At 47.9% G+C, this 11029-nt stretch overlaps 1 protein-coding gene across 1 annotated transcript in view; it reads right to left on the bottom strand.

The window, feature by feature from the left end:
* Positions 1–1412: 1412 nt before the first annotated feature.
* The window catches only part of LOC104679086 (golgin subfamily A member 6C-like), a 1122834-nt gene continuing 1113217 nt past the window's right edge, over positions 1413–11029 (bottom strand). The window contains 10 exon segments of the mRNA XM_030929840.1: positions 1413–4582; positions 4669–4822; positions 4914–5017; positions 5100–5202; positions 5751–5842; positions 6272–6347; positions 7688–7756; positions 8016–8309; positions 8311–8525; positions 8919–9006. Of these exon segments, the coding sequence (XP_030785700.1) occupies positions 4368–4582; positions 4669–4822; positions 4914–5017; positions 5100–5202; positions 5751–5842; positions 6272–6347; positions 7688–7756; positions 8016–8309; positions 8311–8525; positions 8919–9006 (1410 nt within the window). The 3' untranslated portion in view covers positions 1413–4367.

Genomic DNA, 11029 nt, shown 5'->3' with positions numbered 1-11029 from the left:
CTAGAGAGCAGGGCCATGAACTCAGCCTGGAGGAGCCTGCGGGGCAGCAGGCACTCTGGAGGGACAGATGGAACAGGTCACCAGGTGCACTGGAGGGACAGACAGAACAGGCCACCAGGTGCAGACAGGCGAGGGAGGCTGGGGCACGGAACGGAAGAAGCCTGGGGTGGATGGAAGTCAGTGCCCTTGGGTGCTGGTATCTGTCTTCCCGGCCACTGCTAGATGAGGCTTCTGAGCCTGTTGGCTGTCAGGGCTGGACTGTGTCCCATAGGCGCCATGGCAGTCCCCGTGAAATCCGCCAGGTGTCACCAGGCAGCATACAGGTAACAGGCCTGGAAGGTCCCCAACAGCCCAGCAGGACATGCTCAGATACTCAGGGGCTCCTCGTTCAGTGGCACAAACTCCAGGACCCAGTGAGGGAAACAGGAACACACCAGGCTGAGCAGTATGGATAAATCTATTTATTCTAAACTGAAAAGCAAAATAAACAGGAGTTGCATCAGCAGGGAGCCACAACCTCATCCCCATCTCCTTCCTCTGCCCTATGCTATCAATAAGTTTCCCAGCCACAAATAATGATTAGAACCTCCTCTCCATATGCCAGTTCCAACCTCCACTAGGTACAATACAGGGGGTGGCCCTACCCTCCAGAATATACAAAATGTTACACAGATACTATATGTACACTGGGGAAGGGGGGCCACCCCAGCAGCCTGTGTCATCGCCTGCTCTACGGTTGGCCCCACTGTCCCGCCTCAGCTGCCTCTCTGAATAAGAAGATGGGAGTCCCCCTTGAGGGAAAAGTTGCTTTGGTGAGAGTAGGGAGGCCATCAGGCCTCCTCCAAACAAACCAGCTCCACCAGCCTCTGGCTCTTCAATAACAATCATCATCATCCAGAGATTTAAGGACTCAGCCCTGGTCAAGGGTCTGTTTGTTTCCCCCCATTAGACAGAGGTCTTGTCTTGCTACCCTAATGGTAAAGGGGTGACAGGGACAGGGTGGTAGAGACATGGTGGGGGCGGAGACTCCAGCCCCACTTCTCCAGGCTTATGCTGACAGGGGCCTGCTTTTATTTATTTTTATTTTTATCACACGACTTATTTTTTCATCCCATAACTTCTTTCTCATAGTACTTCTTTTAACTTTTCACAAAACTTTATCCTACATTTTTTCCACAACCTTTTTGCCACAACTTTTGCACGACATTTTTTATCTCATAAATTTTTCATCCCACAACTTTTTTTATCCCATAACTTTTTAGTTTGTTTTCTTTTAATAAACACACTTGCATAGTTACAATTTTGTAAAAATAAAAACCAATGATCTCATGCCAAGCGTGCCCAGCATCTGCACAGTCTCAGGACATTTAACACCATAGTTTTCAAGACACACAAAATTTTAAGGCAAAAACAGCACTTTGCAACAATTTCCTAATTTATTACATTACAGTAGCATCACAGTAGCAGTCAATAACGTGACTTTAGGCAACAGGGTTTCCGTATTTCCATTATACATTCTGTTTACAGGAATTCATAAATTGGCAAAAGTCATTCTAAGAAAACTTGGCAGATAAAGCTTTGCATTGGAATTGACATTTCTTTCTCTACTTTTCCTTTCCCCAGTTTCTTTCTTTTAAACTACAGTATTCATGTTTTAAAATGTTTTAACTTATTTCCGAACATTAACATAGTAGTTACATTTTTGAATAGTTTTAGTCTTTTAAAGTGACTCTTTAAGATAAAGTTTTAGAGAAACTCTATTATGAATAGGGCTGACTTACATTTTCACATCTTCTAAATATCAGCTTTGGTTTTAGAACTGATTTTTTTTCATTTCTGGAAAACCTATCAGGTTTAATCAAATACTTTAAAAATGATTATATATTGCAATCTTTAAATAGGTGTTTTAATTCTTTACTTCCTACAGAAATTCAAATTTATTCAGTTGAACTCACACTTTAAAGTTCTATGTTTCTGATAAACTCTAACCTTCTAATGCTGCCTTCTCAGCAAATTGAAAGCTGCCTTATACTGAATGAGGAAGAGACCAAATACTTGGCTGAATGAGGTATTGCAAAAGACTGCGTGCACTTTGAAGAAAAACTTAAGTTATTATCATACAATTTCTATTCTTTTTAGCTTTTTTAAAAAATTACAAAATATCTACACAAAGAGTGGTATTTCAGTTAATACAGTACATTTCTTTTCCAGACTGACATTCAGCTTAAACATGCTAGTGTGTGATTTCATCCATAGGTACCTGATGAACACATTATTGTCAGATTGGTTACAGATGCTAAACGCGATCTGAAGGTCATTCCTAGTCATTTATATTTATCAGGGTAAAAGTGAAGTGATTTGAACTATAAAAATACTTTTGAAATAATTTATCAGTGTATCAGATAAACCCAGTTTCAGCATTATAAAGAAAAACTGTTAGACCAAACAAGGGGGCTAATTAACAGTGGTTTGATTTCTAGCCCAAGGCTCTAAAATAGAAGAGTCAGTTGAAGTCACAAGGACTAAATATTTGCACGCTTTCAGTGAATGCAGGCAAATCTGTTATTCCATCTGTAAAATCATATTATTGCTGTCCTATTAATGTCATATGTATAAAAGTATCATGAGGATGCCAAATGCTAAAAATGGAGATGGTCTAGTGACTAGAAATGCCCACCCCAGGGAGCGCACATACATCTCTCCCTACATCCTAATAAAGTGACATATTTTGGAACACAGACATTAGAACTTCATGAAGTTGTAGCTATTGATTCTTTCCCAAGCATCATAAAGTTATGATTTAGGCAATGTATGACTGAAATAATTCATTCATCATGTACAGACACATTAACATAAATATGGCACAAAATATGCCTCTAACTGAAACCAAGAGGTATAAAAACATAGTTCACTCTTTGTAAAGAACTCTGTGAGGAAACATAACTGTGATTGTATAGACACTTTTCCTCATAATACTTTGACCTTCACAAACAGTAGATTGACTGCAGCTTGTAAACATTTTAAGTTGCATAAACTTCCCCTTGATTTTCAAATGCAGTATAATACTGTCTACTAAATCTCCTTTTGGTTTCAACTAATACTCCCACATATATTGGTTTATAATAATGGTTGTTATTATTTTCAAAGTGTTTTTCATTCAAAGAAAAGAAGCAAATTCCTGTGTCAGATTAACCAATGTGGCTGAAGAATAGGTATTAGCCAGAGAGGTCTAGATGGTAAAATCAATCTTCTAGGCTCAAAGAAGCTCCGTGAACATAGAGGCATGCCAGGTGTCACACAGCTTTCCTTCACTAGAATTCATTCTTGACTAGAGCCTGTATGCCTGTCCCAGGGACATTTAAACTCTGAAAGGATTTCTTATGATCCTCACTAAATACATTAAGAAGAATGTCAACCAGTGCCCTTTTGTGTACTGGGACACGTCGTCACGTGATTAAAACAGGTAACATGAACTCTGACATTAAAATGTATTGTGGATATGAAGGCTCTAAGCTAGAAAAGAGTTTCCACTTCCACAGTCAATGATGGGAGCCCTTCATTCTTCAGAAATAACCCTTTTAGGTCACTGAGAAAGAGTCCAACTGCTGCAGCTCATGATGCAATATCTTCATGAGCCCAGAGCACATACAAATCCTAAGGGAACTACCATAGTACGGCGCTCATTCTTGGCACCAGAACAAATGAAACACACTCTATCCTGCACACACCTGCCAGCGCAGGCCACTTCCCTCTTCTGTGAGATTTAAAAAGCTCCCCAAAATGTTATCACTCCCATCCCCAATACACAGAAAACAGGGAAAAGCTGTTTCCAGTTCTCGGCCTTTAAACAACTCTAAATGTCAGTACTCACAGTGGCATATTACAAAGTAAGAAACAGTGCGCACTTGAGGGCAAACCACATATTGAGCTAATGAAGAGCTCACTGTGATTAGGATTCGATCAAACATCATAGCAGAACATAAGCAGATTTTATCTGAATTCTGTAATGAATATACACGCTGCAATGACATTTAAAAAGCATGGCGGCCTATTCCAAACCAGCAAGAATAGTTTTGTGCACATAGTGGGTCTTTGTGTGTTTGAACTCCCACCACGTAAGGGCAAACTCGATATGCATGCTAATAACCTACAATTATCAGATAAAAAAACGAAAATGCTAAAGGATGCCAGAGTGAACATCAGGGAAAGATCCCTCTCCCTTAACTTTTTATAAATAAATTTAAACTCAAAATAGAAACACAAACAAACATGAGTGGCTCTAACATTCAAGTGAAGTAAATGAATTGTGTAGGAGATTAACCACATAACATGTCGTTGTTGTTGTTTTTAAATTTCTTGACCAGCTCTCAGATGATGATGATGTTTATCTCCCTGTTCTCTGCTGCCCGGTAAAAGAATGGGATGCAGGGTTTGCTGGCCAAGCCTGGGTGCTCCTGGGTGTCCTGCCTTACGGGAAGCAGCTGCACGATCTTCTGTGCGGTGGGGTTGCCACGGGGAGAACCCTCCCTGGCCTCTCCCGGTGCAGGCTCCACGCTGTCGGCCAGGCTCACCTCACAAAGATCTTCGGAGAGAGGGAGGCGGGGGTCTGAGCACAGTGAGAGCCTCCCCTGCTCCTGCCTGCCCACCCCGCCAGAGGGCTCTACTCACCACCCTGCTCCTCCGCAGCCCCAAGCTCCTGGGGGCCTGGGGACCCTGGAGCGGGCTCATCAGCAGGGTTCCGGGCAGTGGGGAGGAATTTGTCATGCCCCTTGTGGTCGTCGACAAGTGGCAACACCAGATCCTGCAGTTCCAGCAGCTTCACCTGAAGGGAGGGGTGCTCAGCTGCCATGACTGAGCCGGCACCAGTGCCAGCGCCCACCCTTACCCCCATAGAGATATTGCATGCCCTCTACCTTCATCTCCTCCTCCTCCTCCTGGGCCAGCCTGATGATGTCCTCCTTCTGGTGCCGTGTGTTTGGCACTGCCCCATGGCTCTCACGTATGGTGATGTACTCTCCTGCAAAAGGACAGGGCTCAGATGCTGGGGCCCCTCTGACGGCTCTGCAGCTCCCCATGCCGTGCCCTGGCCTCCTGCTTACTCATGCCCTCTCTTGCTCCAGAGAGCTGGATGAATCCAAGCTCTAGTTTTTCCACCTGCTGCTTCCCGTCCGCCTTCTCCTTCGGGAGGTCCATAAAGCCGCTCTGGAGCCAAAATAATGGGGTCACATCTCGGGAGTGACCTGTCCTTCCCCGCCCCCACTTTTCTTGGCCCATGCCAGGACTCGCTCACCTTCAGCTTCTCCATGGCCCCCTGCAGGGCCCGGTAGGGCTCCCCACACACAAACTCACCCCCGGTCCCTGGGGCCCGGGCCTCAGCCTCTGGCTCCTTCCAGGCCGAGGCCACCAGGTGAGCCAGGTGCAGAAAACAGCCTTTGCACCTTCTGCTGCCCACATAGCCGTGCCTGCTCCTCCTGGGCAGTGTCTCCAGCGGAGTTGAAAAATGCCACATGAAGGCAAGAGCTGAGTATTCTTGTAGGGGCATACACAGAACAAATGGGGCAGGGAGGTGGAGCACAGCCCCTTCCCTTGGGGCCTCAGAGAGTGCACCTGTTGGTCACAGGTGAAATGGTGTCTGACCACTGGCTCCTGGAAGGGGTGAAGGTCCAGAGAAATCAGAAGGCGGGGAAACCAAGAGCATAAGGGGGTCACAGAGGAAGGTGGCAAAGTGGGGCAGGGACAGTCAGACTCACCATGGCCTCCTGGCTCTCCGGGTCCTTTGGGATGCTTGGCATGAGCTGAAGCGCCTCCTCCTCCTCACCGTCCAGATGTCCTCCTTCATCTCCTGTGGGGAGGTGGCCAGAGGGGTCCTCAGACAACCCAACTAGGGAGGTACTGCGGGCCCACCTCTCCCCACCCTCACTGTGTAACCCTGAGCCAGGCCCTCCCCAGAGGGGAATGAGCTGCTGTTCTTTATTTTTCCTTTTAAGCACCAAGATCTTGCTATATTGCCCAGGCACAGTCCCGCTACCGGTCGGTGCGGGAGTTCTGGACTGCTCCCTTTCTGATCTGGGCCAGTTCACTCATCCTTAGGCAACCCGGTGGCTCCCTGCTCCCAGTAGGTCACCATATTCATGCCGAGTTTATTGCAGACACCCGGTTGGCATAATGACCAGCTCTTCTAAAGGTCTCTTCCAACCCTTCAATCCTGTGCTGCTGACAGTCCCCCTTCCTCCTGGGGCTCTCTCCTCTTCCCCTGAGTGGTCTCCTGTACCTTCTCCAGGGATAGCCATGAGGCTCAACTGGGCCTCTGGCTGTTGATTCTGCTGGCTGGCTGCTTCTAGGTGCTCCTAAGGGAACGGAAAAGGAGTGAGAAGGCACCGAAGTTGCCAGGTTGTCTCCCTCGGGGCCCTGTCCTCAGCAACTCCAGCTCCTAGGTCTCCTGCAGGTTTGGTGGGCCATCTCAGCCACCACTTTGCCCTGAGTTTCCTGCTGCTGCAGTTGGCCCAGTTCCATGAGCTGGGTCTGCAGCAGTAACTCCCTGTGCAGCGCCTCCTTCTCAGAGGTCAGCTGCTGATAGGTGGCCATGTACTGCAGCGGGTGACACAGGTACTAGTCTCACTGCTGCTGCAGACTCTGAGAATCTTGGCTCTTCAGCTCCAGCTGCAGGAAGGCCCTGGGCATGAGGGCACGTGGTGGCTGGCTTCCTGATTCTGGGCCCATTAATAGGGTAGTGAGGGCACTGTGGGGCTCTGTCACCTGCCTGGGCCCCTGGCCCGTTGCTCCAGGCCTAAGAAACTTCCTCCCTTGCCTAGAACCCCATGCCTCCTTCCCCAGCCTCAAATATCATTTGTTTGGGTCCTTCTTCCCACCATTTAAACTGTAGGCCACAGACTGGTAGAAAAGCAGAGGGAGCCAACCACCATCTGCTAAGTGTGCTACAAGCCTAATGCTTTCCATGTATTCTCTCCTTTAATCCTCAGCACCTCTGCAAGGAAAATGCTAACTTCCTTTTGAAGTTAAAGAAACAGAGACTTAGAGACGAAAAGTAGTTGAATGGTGACCAGAGAAACCAAGGCTGGAATCCAGTTTGAATCTAAGGAGGCTTTTTTGTGTTGTTTTGTTTTGAGACAGTGTCACTCTGTGGCTGGGGCTGGAGTGCAGTGGTGCAATCTTAGCTCACTGCAACCTCCACCTCTCACGCTCAAGTGATTCTCATGCCTCAGCCTCCTGAGTAGCTGGGATTACAGGCATGCGCCACCACGCCTGCCTAATTTTTTGTTGTTGTAATTTTAGTAGAGATGAGGTTTTGCCATGTTGGCCAGGCTGTTCTCAAACTCCTGACCTCAAGTATTTCTCCTGCCTCAGCCTCCCAAAGTGCTGGGATTACAGGCATGAGCTACCACCCCTGGCATAAGGAACCTCTTATACCAGTCTCTTCCCCTATAATTGGGGGGCTCCATGCCTCTAGCTGGGATGATGATGTCCAGACCTGGGAGGAGCCCAGGGCTACCCACCTCTAAAAGTCAGAGGGCAGGAAGCAAGAGACAGTTATAGGGCTGCTCTGGAGGGGCTGGGGTCACCTTCCCTCCAGCTAGAGCTGCCTTTGGCCTGGGACCTCCCCTCCCCAGAGGCTGGTGCCCGCCTCCCAGCCCTTCTTGGATGGGGCAGAGGTTACCGTCTCCTTCACCTCACTCAGCTTCTCCTGCAGCTCCTTTACTTGCTGCTCCAACTGCAGAGCGCTCTTGTTCTCGTTGTTCTGGACAGAGAGAAGCAATCAGTAGGCCATCCACTGCAGCTGGAGAACCCTGAACTTGGTGTCTGTCTCCCATGTCACCGGGAAGGGTGGAGGCAGGTTAGAAAAATCACCCCCTCTCCCCCACAGCCATCAGAGCAGGGCCTGATGAGCTCTGGCTCACAGGTGCCTTTAGAAGTACCATGTCATGTGAGGGCTACACTGCCCCATTTTACAGGTGGGGAAACAAAGGCCTGGAGGGCTAGGGATGAGGGCAACCCACCAGATCTTTGAAGCCGCACTGTGGCTCGGCCAGCTGCTTGTCGAGCTTTTGGTTCTGGGAGAGTGTGAGCCTCTCCTCCTGCATTCGCAGCCTCTCCTCCTGCTTTCGTAGCCTCTCCTCCTTCTCCCACAGCCTCTCCTCCTGATCCCACAGCCTCTTCTCCTGCTTTTGCAGCCTCTCCTCCTCCTTTCGCAGTCTCTCCTCCTGCTTTCGCAGCCTCTCCTCCTGCTTTCGCAGCCTCTCACCCTGCTCCTGAAGCCTCTCCTTTTGCTCACACAGCCTCTCCTGCTCCCTGAAGACTCCTCTCCTCCTGCTCCTGGAGCCTCTTCTCCTGCTCCTGAAGCCTCTCCTTTTGCTCCTTGCTCAGGAGACTCAAGGCCTGATTGTTTTCCACCTGGGATTGGAGTTTTCCCACCAAACTCTCCACCTCCTTCCTCAGGTGTTTGGCCTCATCTTGTAGCTGCTCCACCTCAGAGGGCCCTGCTGGGGGCGCTGGGGATGGGGGCTCAGCTGAGAAAGGAAGCAGACAATGAGGGCCTCTGGATTCCCCTCTCCACCCCCTCCCCCCACCAAAAAAAACCAAGCCTCCTCTTGATGCACAGCTCCTCTCAGGCTTCCCAATCTTGGCCTCACTGCTAATGATTCCTCGCACCCGATGGAAGCCAATTTCCCAGCCATGTCAGATAGAGAGCACTGTGGGTGGCTGACAACGGGCACTCCTCCCTCTTTGCTGATGGGGACCCTGAGGCTCATGGAGATGACAAGACTTGCTGACTCCTGGCACAGACCTCTTTCCCTCTGCCTCAAAGCCCTTCCATCCACCCACCTCCCTGGGGCACTCTAAGTCACCCCACAGCCCTTTGATGCGAGTCCTGCTCCCGAGTGACACCAGCCCCATCTCACCCATGTGGGGTTGGAGTTCGGACAAGCTCCTCTCCAGCTCCTGTATCCGATGTATGTCACGCTTCTTCTCCTCCTTCAATGCGTGAGCCTGCCCAAAGCACAGGGGGAAAGGGCCCTGGAGAGGGGGCTGGTGGCTGGACAGGCTACCATCTCCCTCTCTGCCCTCACTTCCACAAAGCCCAGACCCATGACTACCTCTGGCTGTACTAGTCCCATTTTACAGATGCCCAGAAAGATCCAGTGACCCATCTAACATGGGGCTGAAGGGTCAGGTCTCACCTCCACCGACATTTTCCGCATCCTCTCCTGCCACCAGGCCCTCTCTCCTTTTATATGTTGAGCATATTCATCGCTCTCTAGCTGGACTTGTTTAAGTGACTCTGTCACCTGCAAGCATGGGCACAGAAGTTAGGAAGGGCTGTCACTGGTCCTCACCTGCCCCTGGTCAGCTGGGATCATCTTCCTTCCACATCCCCACCCTCTGTTTGCGCTTTCTTTTGCATTGTGTAAAATCTGTCTCCTAACGTCCCAATCTCTTCTCTAACTGCTTCCCAGGCAGTTGTGCGGATCAATGAGGGCGAATATGTGTGAAAGCAAATGCAAATGATTTTAACATGCACTAAAAAATGATCTATGGAAAATTTTTAAAGTCCTAGACTTTTAAATAAACAGTACATTAGGCTGGGCACTGTGGCTCACACCTATCATTCCAGCACTTTTGTGGAGTCGAGACGGGCCAGATCTTAAGGAGGGAGATCGAGACCATCTGGCCCGCCTTGTGGAAACCTGTCTCTACTAAAAATACAAAAATTAGCGGGCATGGTGGTGCGTGCCTGTCATTCACTACTCAGGAGGGCTGACGCAAGGAGAATCACTTGAACCAAGGAGTCAGAGGCTTGTGGTGAAGGCCATCACGCAGCTGCACCAGCCTGGGTGCAACAAACAAACAACAAAAAGTAACATTAACCTGAATTTTTCTATGGTTTTGATTTTTAAATAGTATGAAAATTTTTACCCAATGGCCACTGATAGGTGAAAATCTTGCTTGATTATTCTCCAAGAAAATGGATTACAGTGGTTTGATTTTTTTTCTTTTTTTCTTTTTTTGATTCATTTTCTAAAATGCTAGCCACGAAACCAAAGCCTTTTTTGCAGTTGATGACCGATCAAAGACGCGTTGAACTAACATTAATGGAGAAATGTTTTCTGTGTTCACAAACATCTTGCCTTTGTTTGATTCCAGCTGCAAAGCCTATCACTGCGTGCATGAGATCTGTAGCAGGTTGACTGACCTCCTTTACCTTGGCAGAAAAATAATAATGGGGCACCAGGCGGTCGGCCAAACACACAGAACTCAAGGAGCCTCGGGTCCCAATGTATCAGCCAGAAAGCTGAGCAGCTACGTCAGATGAGAATTGCTTAAGGTGAGAGTGGCCCAGGGTAGTCAACACCTTGCTGTGCAATGTAGTTGTTAGGATCTCTACACAGAAGTTAAAGCCGGGTACTCTGACCCGTTACTTTACTCCTGGAAACTTTTTAGAGTTCCCAATGAGTTTCACAGAGAAATACAAGTTGAATAAACTTCTTCCTGGACAATCTACTTGTTTCTTCTTCATTTTTTTTTAAAAAAAAAAACTAGTTATGTATGTTTTACAATTTTGGATTCTTTTTATCTGAACATTTATCATAGTACAACTTTGTACATATTATGTTAGGAAAAATGTTGGTGCATGAAAATCCATGGTCATGTCATTATAGAAAAGAAAACGGCTGGCACACGATGGTTCACCTTGTAATCCCAGCCTCTGGGAGGCCGAGGTGGCGCGACCACTTAAGACAAGCTTGAGCAAACATAGCAAACCCCCTCTTTGCCAAAAAATACTAAGAATCAAAAAATTAGCCCGGTTATGGTGGCATGTTTTTTTTTTTTTTTTTTTCTTTGCTTAGTACCAGCTACTCAGGAGGACTAGGTGGGAGATGTTAAGCCTGTGAGGGGTACGGCGCCGTGATCCTGATCATGTCCATGCACTCCAGCCTGGGTGACCAGAACAAGCCCCTATCTCCAAAAAATAAAGAACAAAAAATGCAGGATAACCAAAACAAGTCATTTA

This window comes from Rhinopithecus roxellana, chromosome 5 (genome assembly GCF_007565055.1).
Source record: "Rhinopithecus roxellana isolate Shanxi Qingling chromosome 5, ASM756505v1, whole genome shotgun sequence".
NCBI lineage: Eukaryota > Metazoa > Chordata > Mammalia > Primates > Cercopithecidae > Rhinopithecus > Rhinopithecus roxellana.
The sequence above is the reverse complement of the archived record's forward strand: the minus strand, read 5'-3'. Positions and strand labels throughout refer to the sequence as shown.